Below are 18480 nucleotides of genomic sequence, written 5' to 3'. Positions count from 1 at the left end.
AAGATGCCTGTGCAACATGCCATGTTATATGCAATGGAAACCCTGCCACTGTCAAACCGGAATACAAAGACATTGGAAGACTCTGCATCAGACTGTCTATACTTAGAAGATAATTCCATGTTGATCCAATGAATCAAACAAGATCTGTACGAAATGAGACCTCCTTCATTCAGAGCCTCATTTTATAGCGGTGACAATGAAACCTGAAGTTTGGTCAGAGGCAGGAGGACGAAGGAGACGATGAGCAGCAGATCAGAGACTCGAGGAAAGCTCACAGAAAGAATCAGATGTTGTTGTGCTCCCTCCGCTCCAGCAGGAGCGCTCTTCGTGATCCCCAATCCCCTCCGCTCTCCTCGACGCGGAACTCGGAGCGTGTTTACCTCCCTGCTGCCTCTCTTTGTCCCGGAGGGTCCCGGTGCAGAAAAGCCGCAGAATGTGCGCCGTACAGCTGCTGCGAGTGTCGGTGCACCAGCGGATCAGCGCCGCCGCCGAAGACTTCCTGCTGCAGCTGGAAAAAGGAGAAGAAGCGGCCGAGCTGTCGGCACTGAGAGCGCTGCTGACCGAGCGGCTGACGGCGGCTGCAGAGGAGATCGTCGCTCTGTTGGAGGAAACCGTGGCGGAGTACGAAGACAGAGTGGAGCGCTCAGAGCGGGAGATCTGCCGGCAGAGGAGGCTGCTCGATGCCGTGCTGAAGCCCGAAGTCCGACTGCACGCAGCAGGTCAGTGCCCGGAAACAGCCGCTCCGAGCGCTTGTTGTATTCGGCCAGGGTCCCTGCGCACGGAGTTCAGAGCGGAAACTACCTCAAGGAGTTTTCACACAGAAAGAAGGAAGAAAAAGCTGAGAGACAAGCAGGAGGCTGTTAGGCTGGAACCACAACTCCCAGGAGGCAACGAAGCACAACCCCATGGGAGCTGTAGTTTTAGAGCCTTCCTCATGAAACATACCTGCGCTCTCTCTGTGAGCTCTGGGCCACTTCAAGCTCCTCTAGCGTAAATATTTGCTAGTTTTTCAGAGTTTGTCCAGCTCAGAATGGCTGTAGGAGGTGAAAACAGGAGGAGGCCGTAGAACTTTGTGAAAGGAGTCTGATACGAGTTGATGAGTCAGGGAAACTCACTTCTGTCTGATGACAGCGATGCTGAACTTTAAAGTCAGTAAGAGCTGCTGTTTTTGCCACTGTTAGTGAAACTGTGAAGGGGATGTAACTTTATTAGACTCTGATGCTTAGTGAATAAACTCTCATACGATGTGAGAATGTAATCAAACTTTATCAGAGGAAAGTGTGATTTTTTTTTTTTTATTAATTTATTATTATTATTTAGGACACTCAAGCCGAACATTAGCTGGCATAATGTTAGCTTATAACCAGCTGTTGTTGATTAGCCGGCTCCTGTCAGCTGTCTGGAGCCAGGAGGTTGCAGGTCTGATTTGCTGACAGCAAGTAATGGCAACAATATTAGGAATAAATAAGTGTGTTTATGCATGTTTTTGTGTGTAGCAGCCCTGACTTCAGGAGATAAAGCTTGAGAGGAGGAGGGAGAGGATGACATTTTATTAAGATGCTGGTCACGGTTCCTCTTTAGTTCAAGGTTTTGCTGCTTTGGTTCAGGGGAGCCATTCCCAGATGATAAAACATAGGTATGATCCTTCATATCTTGAGTTTGAAGGTGCAGGTATGAATCTGAATGCCCCTCTACTGCACACAAACACCTACGACTTCTCCACCCTTGACGTGCTATGTATGTGGCCGGTGTAGTACGCCATCAGTCAGAAGGGAGAGGTCCTTCCCAGCCACTATATTCAAGTATGGTGGGGGGAACATGGAGACTTCCACAAACCGGTACCCACTCCTGTGTATCTTAAATGGATTAATCATAAGTTCATGAGTATGCATCAGTTTGCTGGAAGATGTAAATACACAATAATCAATGTATGAGTACAATATTCTTTTTTTGTATTAAATAACTGACTGTACCTTTAACTGAAGCTTGTGAGTGCCTGTCAAATGCATTCCTGTTCATTCAGACATCTCCTCAGACTTCAGCAAACCTTCCTCCAACTGATATTTATTTATTCCTGGTTATTAAAGGTCACACGAGAGGAAAAGCAGCTGCTGTTAAAGTTTAAATGACTGAAAATTTCGGTGGCCGATGATCAGCTTATTGACTTGCCATCAGATGAAGGACAAAGTTTCAAAGTAAAAACAATGAAACAAGGAAGTGATCAGTTTACAGAATGAAAAATTAAATATCAATCAGTATACCTTTACAAAATATTTAGAAAATAACATTTTTTTAAAACTAAAACAAACTATGAATGCAAGTTCATCTTTGTGAGCTGAAAAATGAGATTGCCAAGTTTTCAGAGCATAAACACCAGATTCAGCTCATTATCAATACACTTTTATTATTTAAAAATCACAATCAGAAGATCAGAACAGGATTAGAGTTAAGTTATATTTTAACTAAATGTTTCTTGTGAAGCAAGCAGTGTAAACCATTTAGTTCAATAATTGAAGTTTTTAAGTTTTTGGAGAGGCGAGCAGGAGATTGACAGGCAGATTGTGCATATGTGTATATGTTTATACATGTGTGTATATATACACACACAACTGTGAGAGAGAGAAAATGGGGAGAAAAAAAATCACAGTTTATAAACTTTACTGCATTTTTGATATTTCACAAACTAGTCAAGACTTAAAATGAATACACAGCTTGATCCCGCCCACTGGAGTCTGAGTCCCTCTGCTAGACAAATCTTATGAAGTCACCATTTGTTCTTATTTGACTACATGATACAATCTATCTCTGCTAGGACTAATTGGTCTGAAATCAAACAGCTGAAACTGAACTGAAATCACACTTTCTGTGTCTGTGTTTCAGTCTTTCCTTCAGATGGTCAGGAGCTGTTGGAGAGCAGAGATGAAGTTTCCCCCGAGCACCAGGAGAGGTTCTCCAGTCTGGACCGGGAGGAACACCCACTGCCCCCACAGATTAAAGAGGAAGAGGAGGAAGCCTGGACCAGTCAGTCAGGAGAGCAGCTTCAGGACCTGCAGGTGGCTGAAATCACCACATTCACATTCAGTCCTGTCCACGTGAAGTGTGAAGATGAGGAGAAACCTGAGTCCTCACAACTTCATCACAGACAGAATGAGGAGAGCAGAGACTGTGAGGGAGGACCAGAATCAGACAGGAACTCAGATCCAGATCCACTTTTACAGCCTGTTAGTGAAGACAACTCTCTGGATTCGACTGAAACTGAAGAAAGTGACTGTGACTGGACACAAACAAATGAAGCTCAGTCAGGGGTAGAAGTTAAAAATCCTGAGAGTGATGTTAGCATGGCAGTGAAGGAGAGACCATTTCCATGCTCCTATTGTGGGAAAAGATTTAGCCTAAAGGGAAATTTGAACAGACACATAAGAGACCACACAGGAGAGAGACCATTTCCCTGCACAGACTGTGATAAGTCATTTAAAGACAGTGGCTCATTAACAGCACACATGAGATGTCACACTGGAGAACAGCCATACAGCTGTTTGTTCTGTGGGAAAAATTTCAGCGGGAGGGGAAACATGACCAGACACATGAGGATCCACACAGGAGAGAAACCGTTCACCTGCTCAGTGTGCAATAAAAGTTTTCATGTCAAAGAGCACCTCAACAGACATATGAAGTACCACACAGGAGAGAAACCCTTCAGCTGCTCCATCTGTGGAAAAGGCTGTGCTCAGAAAACAGACCTGAAGAAGCACATGAGAGTTCACACAGGAGAGAAACCATTCAGCTGCCCCTTTTGTGGAAAGTGCTGTGCTGAAAAAGGAGACCTGACAAAACACCTGAGAGTCCACACAGGAGAGAAACCATTCAGCTGTAACATCTGTGGGAAAAGCTGTGCCCAAAAGGGGAGCCTGAAGATCCATATGAGGGTTCACACAGGAGAAAAACCATTCAGCTGCTCTGTCTGTGGAAAGTGCTTCACTGTTACAGGACATCTAAAGAGACACATGAAGCTGCACGCAAATGAGAGTCATCCGCCTGAGTCTGCAGATTCACATCCCACCAAAGCACAACCTGAGGATTCAGCTAATGCGTTGTGATCCTCAGAGGATCTTAGACTGATCAGCTGTTGTTAAAGATAAACTGATAAAACATAGAGTAATTTACAATGAAGAGGATGCAATGAATAAGAATGTTTCTTTGTTCTAGAACCAGATCAAGGTAGGCTGGAAAGTGACAGGAGTGGATTAATAGGAATGTATGAGAGTTTGTTAGAGGAATTCAAACCAGAGATGCACTCACAGCTCCAGGCAAAAAAAAAAGAAATCCCCTGAGGTCCCATTTATAAAAGAGTGTGCAGGATATACAATTAAAATGTATGTAAAGAAAGAACCCAAAAAATTGTGTACTCATATAGAGACAGTATTCTCTTCACAGATCACTGGGTAATACATGGATGTGGGTCCAGCTGATGCCCCACTTCCCAAACCCCCACATTCAACTGTAAATGGCCAATGGAAAGCTCTGAAGTATGTATGTTTGCACCAATCAGATCAAATTTTATAGGGTCAAAGTGCCTTGCAATATATAAATAAAATTACTGAATAAATCTGCAGCTTTGCAAATGGGTGCAGTAGTCCCAACAGTGGGATATTGTTTGAAAATGAAACTTTGATGAATGTGATTTAATCATTTATTTCATGGTGAACATGGTCCCATTATGATCAGAACTCAGGACGAGGATGTGCTGAGTAGTAAGTGCCCAGATGTGGAGGTGAGACTGGAGAAGGCAAATATGGGTCTTTTGAGTGAGAAGAGGCATAAGACCTGTTTATAAATAAGGCCCCAGGTGTTTGATTTGTGTTGGAGAAGCAAGATGTCTTACTCAAATGAAGGAGAACTGCTAGACTATCTGTCTACACATGTGACGTCCAAAGAGATTATCTGCAAAAGTCTCAGTCAATTCTAGACTGAAGAAAAACCTGCAAACCATATGAGGAAGCAATGGATGCTCAAATAAACAGTAGATTCATGACTCAACAAGTTCTACTTTATGATTTAAATAACCTAACCATGTGCTTCAGAATTTCTGCACTTGGTAGTACGCTGGTGTGCTACTCCAACCTCTGTGGATCCAGAAAGCTTGAAATCATGCTTAAAAGTTTGTGATCCCTTTGAGAGTTTCTATATAAATATAACAAAAACATCAGTTTCACACAAAGTGGAGAAAGAGAAGCCAGTGGAAAAAGGAAAGGCATAAATCTTAGATTTATTGCACCAGTCCAGTTTTGCATTCATGTGAGGGGAAAAGAGAACTGTTTAATGTGTATCTGTGACTGACTGACTTTGGATGGTCAGATCTAAGAAAAAACAATAAGTTTGTGTTTGAAAAGGATTCTGGAGGAATCAAGTTCTGAACTCATATGGTTCATTTTATCTCCACAGCTGTATAAGTCAGTTTTGAGCTGATTTTCTTCAAACTCACTCATTGGACCCATGAGGACCTGCACAGTTTGTTTAAATGATAAAACATCTGTCTGTCAAACAAACAGCTGCAGGACATAAAGACAAGCAGCAGTATGACTCTCTAAGAAAAAAATCTGCTTTACTCTTTTTATATATATATATATATATATATATATATATATAAATCATATTTTGGGACTAACAGCCTGATGTCTGTTGTTACGTTTCTTACATTATTTTGCCTGAAAATCATTTGCAGCAATTTTTTTTTTTTTTTTTTGGTCAAAAGTTGATTTTTAAGATGAAATCAGCTGTTTGAATCCTCTGATGTAACACTACAGTAAAATAAAAACTTATATGATCATGAAAAGCTTTAATTTAACAGAATATTAAAATATTTAAGGATCATTCCACTTTATTTCAGCCTGCTGTGTTTTCCTTTAGTGTGACACTGACTGATGTTACAGTGTGTATCGTGACATACAACTCGAGCTGTTCCTGTTATGGGAATACAGATGTGGCATGTCATGTTCAGCTTCACTACATGCTGCACTTTTCTTTATGTGGTTTTTCACAGTATTGGTCAGTTTAACATTCTTTATAATCATGAATACATTTGATATGTAGGAAATCTCAGAGAAGATGATAAATATCCTTGTTCTACCTGTTCTGCTTTTGCATGGACTATATCAAAGGGCTGAATAGAATAAAATAAATGAATGAAAAATGGACGCAGCATTACTGGCATGCTTTCCTCCTTCGGCTGATGGTGGCATCAGCTTTAGTTTGAATTCAAATTTCCATTCCTGACAAAACCTTTTTTTTTTTTTTTCCAAGACTTCAACATTTATAAGAAATGTTGCCTGACACTGAGACTTCTGAGAGAAGTCAGTGAGATTTCAGATTTATTTACAAAAACATTACTCATCTGAGGTCAATACCGTAAACTACTGTAAACCAATTGGAGTGACATGTTTAGCCGCATGTTCTCCTTAAATCACTGGTTGTCTGAGTGGTGTCCAAAACCTGGTCTTGTTAGGAGAGATGATATCCATCCCACTTTGGATGGAGCAGCTGTCAATTCTAGAAATCTGGCCAAATTTGTTAAACCACCCAAAATGGGTTGAGACCAGGAAGCAGAGTAAAACAGTTGAATGTGGATTATTAAACATTAGGTCTCTCTCTTCTAAGTCCCTGTTAGTAAATGATTTAATAATTGATCAACATATTGATTGATTCTTCCTCACAGAAACCTTGTTACAGCAGGATGAATATTTAGTTTTAATGAATTTCCGTCTGATTTCTCAGACTTTTAATCTGATTCAGTACTCAATTCAGAAAAAATAATTATAGTGGGTGATTTTAACGTCCATGTAGATGCTGAAAATGAAAATGACAGCCTCAACACTGCATTTAATCTATTATTAGACTCATTGGCTTCTCTCAAAATGTAAATGAGTCCACCCACCACTTTAACAACACACTGGATCTTGTTCTGACATGTGGCATAAAAACTGAAGACTTTAACTGTATTCCCTGAAAACCCTCTTTTGCCTGATTATTTCTCAATAATGTTTAAATTTATGGATTACACAGCAGTTGGGAATATGTTTTATTACAGTAGAAGTTTTGTAAAAGTGCTGTGATGAAGTTCAAGGATATAGACTGTTCTTATATAGTGTTTTGTTTTGTTTTTACTCCAATTAAAACCCTGAAAGCACAAACACAACATGCCTCGTTTACACAAGCAGCTAAGTGCTTTCTATCTAACATTCACACTCCAGGGAACAGATAGCAAAGCAACTTGGGGTTCAATATCTTGCCTAAGGACACTTTGGTATGCAGACTGGAGCAACCAGGGATCAAAACACCAACTTTCCAATTGGAAGGTGACCTGCTCTACATCCTGAGCTACAACACAGTGAAGAGCAGCAACCTAAACTCTGCTCTCACAGAGGTCAATTATCTCACCAGTAGTTTCACATCCTCATTGTATATGAATTTGGATGCTGTGACTCCTCTGAAAAATAAAAGCCTCAAATCAGAAGTTCTTGACTCCCTGGTATAACTCAAACGCACAGCTTAAAGCAGATAACCTGTAAGCTGGAGTTTAAATGTCATCTCACTAATTTAGAAGATCTTCATTTAGCCTGATAAAATAGTTTGGCGCTCTATTTAAAAAAAAAAAAAAAAAGCCCTCTGTAAAGCTACAACATCTTACTATTCATCACTTATTGAAGAAAATAAGAACCCCAGGTTTCTTTTCAGCGCTGTATCCAGGCTGACAGTCAGAGCTCTGTTGAGCTGAGTATTCCTTTAACAAGTTATGACTTCATGAATTTCTTCACAAATACAATTTTAACCATTAGAGATAAAATAATTCATAACCATCTCAAAGACATATCTTTATGTACAGCTACTTTCAGTACTACAGATATTTATTTAGACTTTCTCTCCGACTGATCTTTCTGAGCTAACTTGAATAGTTACTTCACCCAAACCTTCAGTGTGACTATTAGACCCCATTCTTACTAGACTGCTCCAAGAAGTCCAACCATTAATTAATGCTACAACCTTAAATATTGTCACCCTCTTAAAATAATGGCCTAAGTCATTTTTAATGCATTTTTTTATTTTTGCCTAAATCCTCATATTTTCAATATTTGGTTCAGTTTTTTGTGTTTTCTGAAAAACCTGAAAAAATTTATTCATTAGTTTATCAGGGTGACAATATGATCAATCTGTCTTTATTAGTTGATTATGTACCACAGAATTTTAAGATGGCTGTAATTAAACCGTTACTTAAAAAGACATCACTTGACCCAGCTGTCTTTGCTAATTATAGGCCAATCTCCAACCTTATTTTTCTCTCAAAGATTCTTGAAAGAGTAGTTGTAAAACAGCTAACTGATCATCTGCAGAGGAACGGTTTATTTGAAGAGTTTCAGTCAGGTTTCAGAATTCATCACAGTACTGAAACAGCATTAGTAAAGGTCACAAATGATCTTCACCCTCTGACAGTGGACTCATCTCTGTTCTTGTCCTGCTTCAGTGCAGCTTTTGATACTGTTGACCACAACATTTTATTACAGAGATTACAGCATGTCATAGGTATTAAAGGTACTGCACTGCAGTGGTTTGAATCATATTTATCTAAGAGACTCTAATTTGTTCATGTAAATGGGGAGTCTTCTTCACACTAAAGTTAATTATGAAGTTCCACAGGGTTTAGTCTGCCCCATCTTAGCTTAAAGACCTCATAATACCATATCACCACAATAGAGCACTTCACTCTCAGACTACTGGCTTACTTGTGGTTAGCACAACTAGTTATTAGGTTTAGGGGTAATACTGTTAGCATTTACAACACACAAATGCTAAGAATTTTTCAATACTACTGTGACTAGAGGTAGCCTAATGCTCCCCTGGTATTGGTCAATGTAACTACAAGCTAAAATAATTATGTGTACAAATGGATGACAACATTGAGTAAATTAACTGCTTATTGGTTGAATTTTTTTCCCCTATATCTTAAACAATGAATCTACAAATTTAATACCAAAATCAAAATGTATTTCCTTGATTTTAATTTCAGATGTTTAAAAACTTTTATGACCTGCAGAAACCCTGAGTGTGCAGGAGTCTGAAATGCTTTTAGGAGTCACAGAAATCTATTAAAGTAGGAAGAAGGGAAAAAGATTCTACAAGAAAACAAATTCAAGAACAAACTGTATTTAGACAAAAACAAGACAAACACACACAATAAATAAAGTTTTGATCAATTTGGTAGAATTACTATTATTTTCTTTTTCTAAAATGTTCAATTTTTTTTGTATCCACAATATTAATGGGTTGAAAATCTGATATGGTGATGGCCCTAGCTTAAATCTAACTCCGGTCTCTTGGTCTCTTTCCAAAAGTCACTGTCAACACTGTCATCACTCTGAGGCTGCAGAGTTTCTGACGTCTGGTCTTCAGAGAGGCTCAAAAGATGGCTGACAGAGTTTAAACCCAGCTGAACTTCACCGGTCTCTGCTCTTTTGCTGTCATCAGTATCTGTGTCGGCTGGCTTTGAAGCCTTGTTTTCAGTCTCTGGTTGTACACGTTCATCTGCATCTGAGCTCCTGGCTGGTTCTGGTCCTTTGCAGTTCTCTTTATCAGCTGTTTCCATCTTTTCAGGTGCCTCTGTGTTCTCCTCAGTCTGGCTGTGATGAAGATACTGATGCTGTTTGAGTTTATTTTGGCAGGTGAATCTCGTGTGACAAATACAGCAGCTGTAAAGTTTCTTGCTGCCATCATTGTTCGTGTTTTTAATCAAATGTTGTTTCCATGAAAAATCTTTTCGACAAACTGAGTAGCGAAACTGTGTTTGTCTTGTGTGGCTTCTCATGTGCTGAACTAGTGAGTCTGTTTCACCAAAACCTGCGTTACAAACTGAACATCTTAACAAGTCTTTTCTTGTGTGCTCTCCAAAGTGAAAATTTAAATCTTCTCGTCTGGCAAATCTTTCCCCACACTGAGAGCACCTTAGCACCTTGTTGGATGTGCTTTGTTCCTGAGCTTGAGTCGAATCACAAACACACTGGTGATTTATGAGGTCTGACTCCAAAGTGAAGGCTTGCTCACAGTTGATGCAGCTGAGCTGTTCCTCTCCTGTATGGGCAGAAATGTGTTTTGTCAACCATCCTCCTGTTAAAAATCCTTTCCCACAAAATAAGCAGCTAAGTAATTTATCTTTATTATGACTTCCTGCATCAGTTACTTCATTTTTTTGATTGTTTATACCTGACTGCGGTGGCTTGGGCTGTTTCCAGAAATTATCTGCATCACTCTTAAGAGATGCAAAACTGTTAAAATCTGAATCTGAGTTCCTGGCTGGTTCTGGCCCAGGAGTGTGACTCTGGGTCCGGATGCATTTGTGATATTTGATCTGTGAATGCCAGTTGAAGCTTTTACCACAAATGTGGCACTTGAAGCGTTTCTCACCAGTGTGAACAGACATGTGCATTTTCATGATTAATTTTGTAGTGAAGGTTTTGCTGCAGAGGGGGCAGCTGAAGGGTCTCTCTCCCGTGTGAGTCCTCAGGTGAGTTTCCAGATTCCCCTTTCGGCGAAAACATTTTCCGCACTCGGGACAGACAAATGATTTCTGCCCATCCTCACATCTAGAGTCTCCTGCAGGGGTTTCCGAGCAGTTTGAATCTAACTGATTTTCATTGGTTTCCTCCCAGTCACCATCACTGACATCTGTCTCTGAGGAATCTGAAGTCTGGAGACATAAATTTGGATGATTTTTGTTCTCTTCAGGGTGACTGAGATGAAGCTGTGAAGTCTGAGGTTTCTCCTTCACTTCTTCACTCTTCACAGGGGCTTGACTGAACAACAGTGTGGTGATATCAGCTTCCTCTGGTTCTTCTTTAATCTGTGGCTCCTCCTGCTTTACGTGATCCCGTTCCCCTGTAGCAAACCTGATGTTTTGGCTCAGATCTTCTCTGTATGTACACTGCTGCATGTCTGTCTGTGCATAAAGTGTCACATAACTTTCAGAGACTTCTTTACGTTCCACAGAGGTTAAACTGGCCATCAGTGGCTTTGTCTCTTTATAAAAATCTCTGCCTTTGCTTTCATTGTCATTGGGTTCAATTTTAATCTTGTCATCAGGACAGACCTGTGGTTTCTTTTCTGTTTTGGAGCCATTTTGACCTGCAGAGATGTTTTTATTTCTCTTATAAGTGAAACCTGACCGATGATGCCTGGTCTCTTTCCAGAAATGATTGTCAGCGCTGTCATCCGTTTCAACAGACACTGAAGACTTTTTGTATGTGTCTCGTCTTAACTTTCCATCTGATTTGGCAGGACATTTGTGCTTTTTGCTTTGATAATTCCAACAGAATCTTTTCCCACAACTATCACAGCCAAATGGTTTCACTGTTAAATGGACTGCCACATGTTGTGTTAACATGGCTTTTCGTGAAAATTTTCTTGAACAGCTTGGGCACTTGTAAGGCTTTTCTCCTGTGTGGCTTCTCATATGGAGCTTCATTTGCGATTGAAACTGACGCTGCAGACCACAGACCGTGCATGTGAACCGTTTTATGCTCTGATGTGTTTTCCTGTGGGTTGTCAGAAGAGATCTGTCTAAAAACATGTCCCCACATTCAGAGCAGGTCAGCGGTTTCTTTGGTTTTTCTCTCTGAGATACTGACACACACTTATGGGCCTTGATTTGTGCCGGCCACCTAAAAGACTTATTGCAGATGTTGCAGCTGAATGGTTTCCCTCCAGTGTGAATCAACGTGTGGTATTTCAAATGTCCTTTCTTTCTAAATTGTTTAGGACAAAAGGTGCAGCTAAATGATTTCTCCCCTGTATGAATTTTTAAGTGGTAGCTCAGACCTCCTATCTTAGTAAACCTCTTACCACACAAAGAGCAACAGAAAGGTTTTTTCCCTGTTTGAGCTTCTATGTGTGAATCCAAATTTCCCACTTGTTCTCTTTCTCCACATTTAGAGTTGTGAACTTCTCTGACTTTCTTCTGTTCATCTGGGTTTTCATTGTCAGCTTCAGGAAAGTCTGAATGTCTGTCTGAATTTGACCTTCCCTCACTTCCTGTTTCCTCCTTTGTAATAAGTGGTGCCTCCAGCTGGATGTATGGAGCAATCACTGAAAAACAGAAACAAACATGAGTTTATGTTACAGGTAAACTTGTCTTTGCCATGTTGGAGTCTTAAAGAGCATAACATCACTGTCGTGATATGTTTTCATTTGTCACATATCAAATAATATGTTTGTTTTCTTTTTATCGCTACATTTACAGAATACTTCTGATAATGCTTGGCCTCTGTCATGGGCTATCTAAGACCACAGGGAAAAATATGCATACATACATTTGCATACAGACCAAATCTGGAGTGGATGATGCAATCATCTACATGCTGTAGAGAACTTCTGTCTAGACAGTAATGCACAGTAAAGACCACCTTCATTGATTTCTCAAGCACATTGAACACGAGTCATCCACTGCTACTGAGAGAGAAGCTACAGGAAATGTCAGTAAGCACACCCACTACCTGACAGCCAGGCTGCAGGACTGGAGACTGGTCAGTGCTCTGCCTAATTTGTGCAGTACAGGAGCTCCACAGGGGACTGTGTTGTCTCCATTCCTCTTCACCTGGTACACCTCAGACTTTCAGTAAAATCTCTGGGTCATGCCACCTACAGAAATTCAACTCTGTAGTTTGGATGTATTGATGATGGGCAGAAAGAGAAGTACAAAGCAATAGTGGCAGGCTGTGTTTTCTAAATCATGGAGATTTTCTATCACTCACTTGTGGTGAGTGCAGTGTACTTTGCTGTGCTCTGCTAAGAGAGCAGCATCAGAGCAGACTCCAGCAGACTGAATAAACTCATCAAGAAGGCTGGCTCTGTGACTGGCTGCAAACTGGACGCTTCTGAAGCTGTGGAGGAGAGCAGCCTCTTTCTGGTAGGACACCTAGAAGACATCCAGTAGGCATCCCAATCAGAACCACCTCAACTGGCTCCTTTTGATGTGGACGAGTAGCAGCTCTACCCTGAGTGGCACCTGAATGGCTGAACTCCTCACGCTATTGCTAACAGAGGGCACAGACACCATTTAGAGGAACTTCTTTTCCAACTCTTGTAGCCACAAAGTCATACTTATAGTTACTGCCCTGAGCTTATGACCATATGTGAGGGTAGGAACTCGGGCTGTGCAATTAATCGAATTTTGATTTTGATTTTGCCTCCAAATGATCACAAAAACAGTGTAATCAACAAAAAAATGATTGTTATTAAAATGTCACATTATGCTCTGCAAGTGTACTCTTAGGCTGGAATTATGCTTCTGCATTGGGTCTTTGCGTGGCTTACTCCGTATCAAGAAATCCCTCTGAATTCAACGCAGTGGCCTACAGCGTGATCTGACGTTTTGTTTTGGTTTTTTGACGTGCAACTCCTGAGAAATGTAACACGTCAGGTTGATGCAGCCCACAACATTTCTGATTGATTCTGATCTGACTGCTTTTCTTTAGAATAGAATGCCTTTATTGTCATTATACAGGATGTACAATGAGATTGGAGATTTCCCTGCAGTTTTTGAATTGATCAGGGAGAAAATAATAATAATCTTCTCAATATAAGGAATAACGATCATAGCATCAATATAAGGATTCACAAGCACCAGCAAATTCCTGTAGGGGGATTGCCGCAACTATCGGAATGGATGTGAGGGAATGAACAAAGTGGAGAAACTAGAGGAACAAATATGTTCACACCCGAAACAAGGAAAAAAAAAAAAACTGATCCAGGAGGGAAGAGCCCCGACATTTTATTTGTTTCTGTCGGCCGCACTGCATGTAAAATACCGGGACACAACTGCAAGCTAATTAACAGATTTGCTGCATGGTGGGATCTGCACCATCGGCAACACAAACACTGCAGCATTGCCGGTATAACAGTATTTGCTGTGTCGGCCTGAATAATTCTGATTTAATGTGAAGCTGAACATGGTTTCTGTTTGCTCTGGGCTATAATGAGCCAGCCTGACTGGAATCAGGGGCGTAGAATTAGGTAGGGATGGTAGGGACACCGTAATCACCGACTCATCACCAAAACCCCCGGAAACCAATCACATCCTTACCAATGTTAATGCCAAACCTTTTGAATAGGATATTTTCCATAATTGAGCAGCCCTAGTAGGAGTGTAGACTAAAACATGAATTTAAAAGAAAAAAAAAATTCTTTGTAAAGAAAATGTATACAAAAATGTTTTTATCTTGATTGCCTTGTTTTTCATAATTGTCAGAAGCTAAAGTCAAAACTGAAATTAAAATTTAATCATCCAGCTGTGATAACTGAAATATTACATACAATTATAATAATCAAAAATAAGGAAGAGCAAAGAGAAAATGTAACATTGTACATGTTTATGTTTCAGCAGGTTGTTTTAAGAGTGATAATCATAATAATCCCCCAAATTATGGTTTATTAAAGTCTTGAAATATTAAAGACAATTAAAGTCCCAAATCAGAGGTCTCAGTGTGATCAGTTTATCAGCCTGTCATGAACTGTCAAACAGCTGACAGAGACCGAAAAGGAATTTATCGCAATAACATGTCTGTTTCATTTACAACTGGAGTAATTGCTCATATTTACATACAGAAAAATAAATAGTTGATTAAGTGTAAAATCTAAAGCCATTACTCTTTATGACTGCAGTTCTCTCTCTCCCCAACAGGCTGCACTAACACACCTACAGCTGCCTCAAACTTTAGCTTCAAACAGCACCTGCCTCTCAGTGTAACCGAGGAAGCCGGCAGAGGTTGCAATAAAATTATCTCAAACTTTGTACTCAACTGTGCCATGAGGGCACTCGGGCCATCTGAAAGAGAAAAATGACCAAAGCTCAAAGGACAAAGGAGATGACCGGCCATAATCATGCTATGCTGTTAGCAGCATAGCAAGTGGGAAAGAGGTTTCCATCATCACTACTCTGAAAGCAATTCAAAGCATGGCAGAGGACTTCAGTGCACAGTTTGCTTTGACGCATGTTAACCAGCGTGACCACTGTGGTACAATTCAACACGGATGAGGTTGAGAACAGCAGGGGAAAAAAAAACAAAACAAAAACAAAAACAGTGAGCTGGAGACAAAAACTGGACAAAAGAAAAATCTAAACAAGAAATCAGAAGAAGGAATGAAAGAACTAAAATACCAGATAGTGTTGACTGAAACTACCTGTGTGGGCCGCACAGACAGACAGAAGGCTGAAGGTTACATTTTGATATTTTTGTTAGTACTTGTCAGTTCAAACCTAACCTTGAGCCAAACACTTGTTCCTCAGTTCATTTTTCATTGCAGCTTCACACGCTGGTGTTCAGTTGATCAGTGTGATTCACTTCATTAAACATGAGGTCTTAAAGACTTGGTCAAAATGAAAACATTATTCTCATTCTTCAGCTGGTGAATATTAAAGTGTGTGTCACTGCTTGAAACACCCAGTGGGGAGATTGCATTTTATTTGGACAGCAGGTGGCCACCTGGACACCTGCTGAAATCATCTGATTTCAGCAGGTGTCCAGGTGGCATTAATACACACAGAACTAACAGGGAGGGCACTGGTTGAAACGGATTTCCTTTTCTGTATTAGGGTTGCATGAGGAAGTGCATCAAAGCGCTGCCATCTGCTATAGGACGCTATAGCATCTCTCTGGCTGGCCTCTGCTGATCTTGAAGGACTGGTAATGGTGACTCCATCTCTGTTGAGCACTTGTTTATTTGCAGCAGCTCCACTCATGGTCATGGACTGTATGGTGTATTCCTAGTTATGCCCACCCACTTCACAAGACAAGTATAAGACTAATGCCCAAAACAGAAAAATGCCTAAAGGCGTTTCTGACATAACTTCAGAAACAAAATCATTCAACTCAGCAGATAATGTTACAACAATTGAAAGTGACTGCTTCTAGATGAATGGGACAACAGGTGGCCTGTAAATTTTACATTAATTTAACTTCCACACAATCAGATTTTCCGTCACTGACTCCGCATCGTCATGGAATCTGAAGAAGACTCAGACTTGTTTTTAGTGGACTGCTTTTCAGAGTCAGTTTCACTCCAACAATATACACCTGCAGCCTATAAACATGTTGGTGAAAGCTGAAGTGATAGTGAGTAACTTGATAATGTTGGCAAAGCTCAGACATTAACAGAAAGAAGCTGTTTGCACTGCATAATGGCCAGAAAGGCCCCGAAGTCTTCAGTGTGGCTGTTTGTTTCTGTTTCTAGTAAACTGTTTCAACACCTCCTGGTGTAACGATCTGACCGGTCACATCTGCCGGCGGAGATTCGGCTCGGCTGTTTCCGGGCACTGACCTGCTGCGTGTAGCCGGACTTCGGGCTTCAGCACGGCATCGAGCAGCCTCCTCTGCCGGCAGATCTCCCGCTCTGAGCGCTCCACTCTGTCTTCGTACTCCGCCACGGTTTCCTCCAACAGAGCGACGATCTCCTCTGCAGCCGCCGTCAGCCGCTCGGTCAGCAGCGCTCTCAGCGCCGGCAGCTCGGCCGCTTCTCCTTTTTCCAGCTGCAGCAAAAAGTCTTCAGCGGCAGCGCTGATTCGCTCGTGGACCGACACCCGCAGCAACTTCACGGTGCACATTCTCCGGCTTTTCTGCAGCGGGACCCTCCGGGACTAAGAGAGACAGCGGGGAGGTAAACACGCTCCGAGTTCCGCGTCGAGGAGAGCGGAGCGGAAAGCGCGGAGAGCGCCCTTGCTGGAGCGGAGGGGGCAGCGCCGCGCTGGAGATCCGTGAGCATGCGCCGAATCCGGACCATCCATCCATCCATCCATCCATTCGCTTCCGCTTATCCTGGTCAGGGTCGCGGGGGGGCTGGAGCCTATCCCAGCTGTCATAGGGCGAGAGGCAGGGTACACCCCGAACAGGTCGCCAGCCTGTCACTGGGCCAACACAGAAAGACGAACAACCTTTCACACACACATTCACACCTATGGGCAATTTAGAGTAGCCAATTAACCTAACCCCAGTAAGTGCATGTCTTTGGAATGTGGGAGGAAACCGGAGTACCCGGAGGAAACCCACGCAAGCACGGGGAGAACATGCAAACTCCACACAGAGAGAGGGTGAGGCCTGGGCCAAGGTGGAATCGAACCCAGGCCTTCCAGATGGTATTCTATCTGCGAGGCAACAGCGCTAACCACTGCGCCACCGTGCTGCCCCCGAATCCGGACCGTCTTCGTGATTTTTTTCTTGTTCTGAAGGACGTTTTCAGACAGAAATGCTGGTATTTCAGAAGTAAACTGTGTATCAATCAACAGTTGAAGCCGGAACTGATAAGAAAGCTCTGAAGTTTGTTTCTTTTTGTTTAAATAAATCTGAGCTGTGACACAGGTCATCATTTATTTATTTATTTATAACCCCTGTCAGAATGCTTTTCTGTTTGGTAAATGATGATAGTTTCTTAACAGAGTTTAGATAAACAAAGATGTGGTTTAGATTGAGTCCACGTGGGCAGATTTAGGGTGGGAGACACCAGCTTACGTCCTCCTCTCCTCTTCTGCTCCAGCTCAGATCCATCAGCTGCCTCGTTGGCTCTGAGGAGTGAATCTGTTCTCATGCTTCCAGCTTAGAGACTTTGTGTTTTACTGTTACAGAGGAGTTCCTCATTAAGCTGCTGTTTGTCAATCAGTTCTCAACCACCACTCTTTCTGTGCACATCCAGGTTTCCTTTACACACCAGTGATGTAACCCCCTAGTAAGACCACAGAAGAAGAAAACAGCAACATTACTCAGGAGCGTCTCTGATAAGAAGCTTGTTGTGTTCACCAGTGCATCTTTTCCACATCTGAATGTGAGCCAGAATGAAAAAGCTCCAACGTCAGCACATTTCTGAAAACAGTTTGTGAGCTGCTGCTCTTTAAGTTTAAAATAAACTTTAGAGCCAGTAAGAATCTCAGCATGGAATATGTTGGATCAGCTGCCACCAGCAGGGGGAGCCATGCAGAGGTTCACCTGACACAGGTGCAGCTCACAGTTTCTCACTTTCTACGTTTCAACTGACGAGGTGCCGGTGCTTGTGTCAGTGCTAGTGCTGGTTTCAATGAACCGGCAAACCGCTTAAAAATGAGCCTGCATTTCCACTGCACTTTGCAAGCTGATCCTTACGTATGAATGTGGGCAGGTCCTCGTCTGAAAACGGAAGCCAAAGGGCACAAACGTAGGAGAGCACGCTCCCCTTTTGCAAACTTAAGTTCATGAGCTGCAAACATATTTTACTGTCCAGAGAAAACTACTGCAGCATCTGTGCGCAGCACAGCCGTAAACACAGACAGCAATTACGAGCAAGACAACAAGTACACACTTTGTGTCCTTTTATATGTGATATGAACATCACTTTTCTCGTGTAATACACACCATGCAGTGAAATAGCAGTAGAAAACTTTACATCTAGATGGCAGTGGCCCTTCCGACTCTTGCATCA

The 18480-nt window shown here is 41.7% G+C and overlaps 2 protein-coding genes across 2 annotated transcripts; one reads left to right on the top strand and one right to left on the bottom strand.

Annotated features, from left to right (window-relative positions):
- The first annotated feature begins 405 nt into the window (after window positions 1-405).
- LOC115788775 (gastrula zinc finger protein XlCGF57.1-like) lies at window positions 406-5563 on the top strand. Its single transcript, XM_030741955.1, has 2 exons — window positions 406-719; window positions 2881-5563. The coding sequence occupies exons 1-2, from the start codon at window positions 434-436 to the stop codon at window positions 4095-4097; spliced, it is 1503 nt and encodes a 500-aa protein (XP_030597815.1). The 5' UTR covers window positions 406-433; the 3' UTR covers window positions 4098-5563.
- Window positions 5564-9115: 3552 nt separating this feature from the next.
- Window positions 9116-16667, bottom strand: LOC115788757 (zinc finger and SCAN domain-containing protein 2-like). Its single transcript, XM_030741922.1, has 2 exons — window positions 16357-16667; window positions 9116-12126 (listed from the first exon to the last, which is right to left on the bottom strand). The coding sequence occupies exons 1-2, from the start codon at window positions 16637-16639 to the stop codon at window positions 9341-9343; spliced, it is 3069 nt and encodes a 1022-aa protein (XP_030597782.1). The 5' UTR covers window positions 16640-16667; the 3' UTR covers window positions 9116-9340.
- Between the last annotated feature and the right edge of the window lie 1813 nt (window positions 16668-18480).

Source organism: Archocentrus centrarchus, chromosome 11 (assembly GCF_007364275.1).
Source record: "Archocentrus centrarchus isolate MPI-CPG fArcCen1 chromosome 11, fArcCen1, whole genome shotgun sequence".
NCBI lineage: Eukaryota > Metazoa > Chordata > Actinopteri > Cichliformes > Cichlidae > Archocentrus > Archocentrus centrarchus.
Note: the sequence above shows the minus strand (reverse complement) of the source record. Positions and strands in the feature narration are given on the sequence as shown.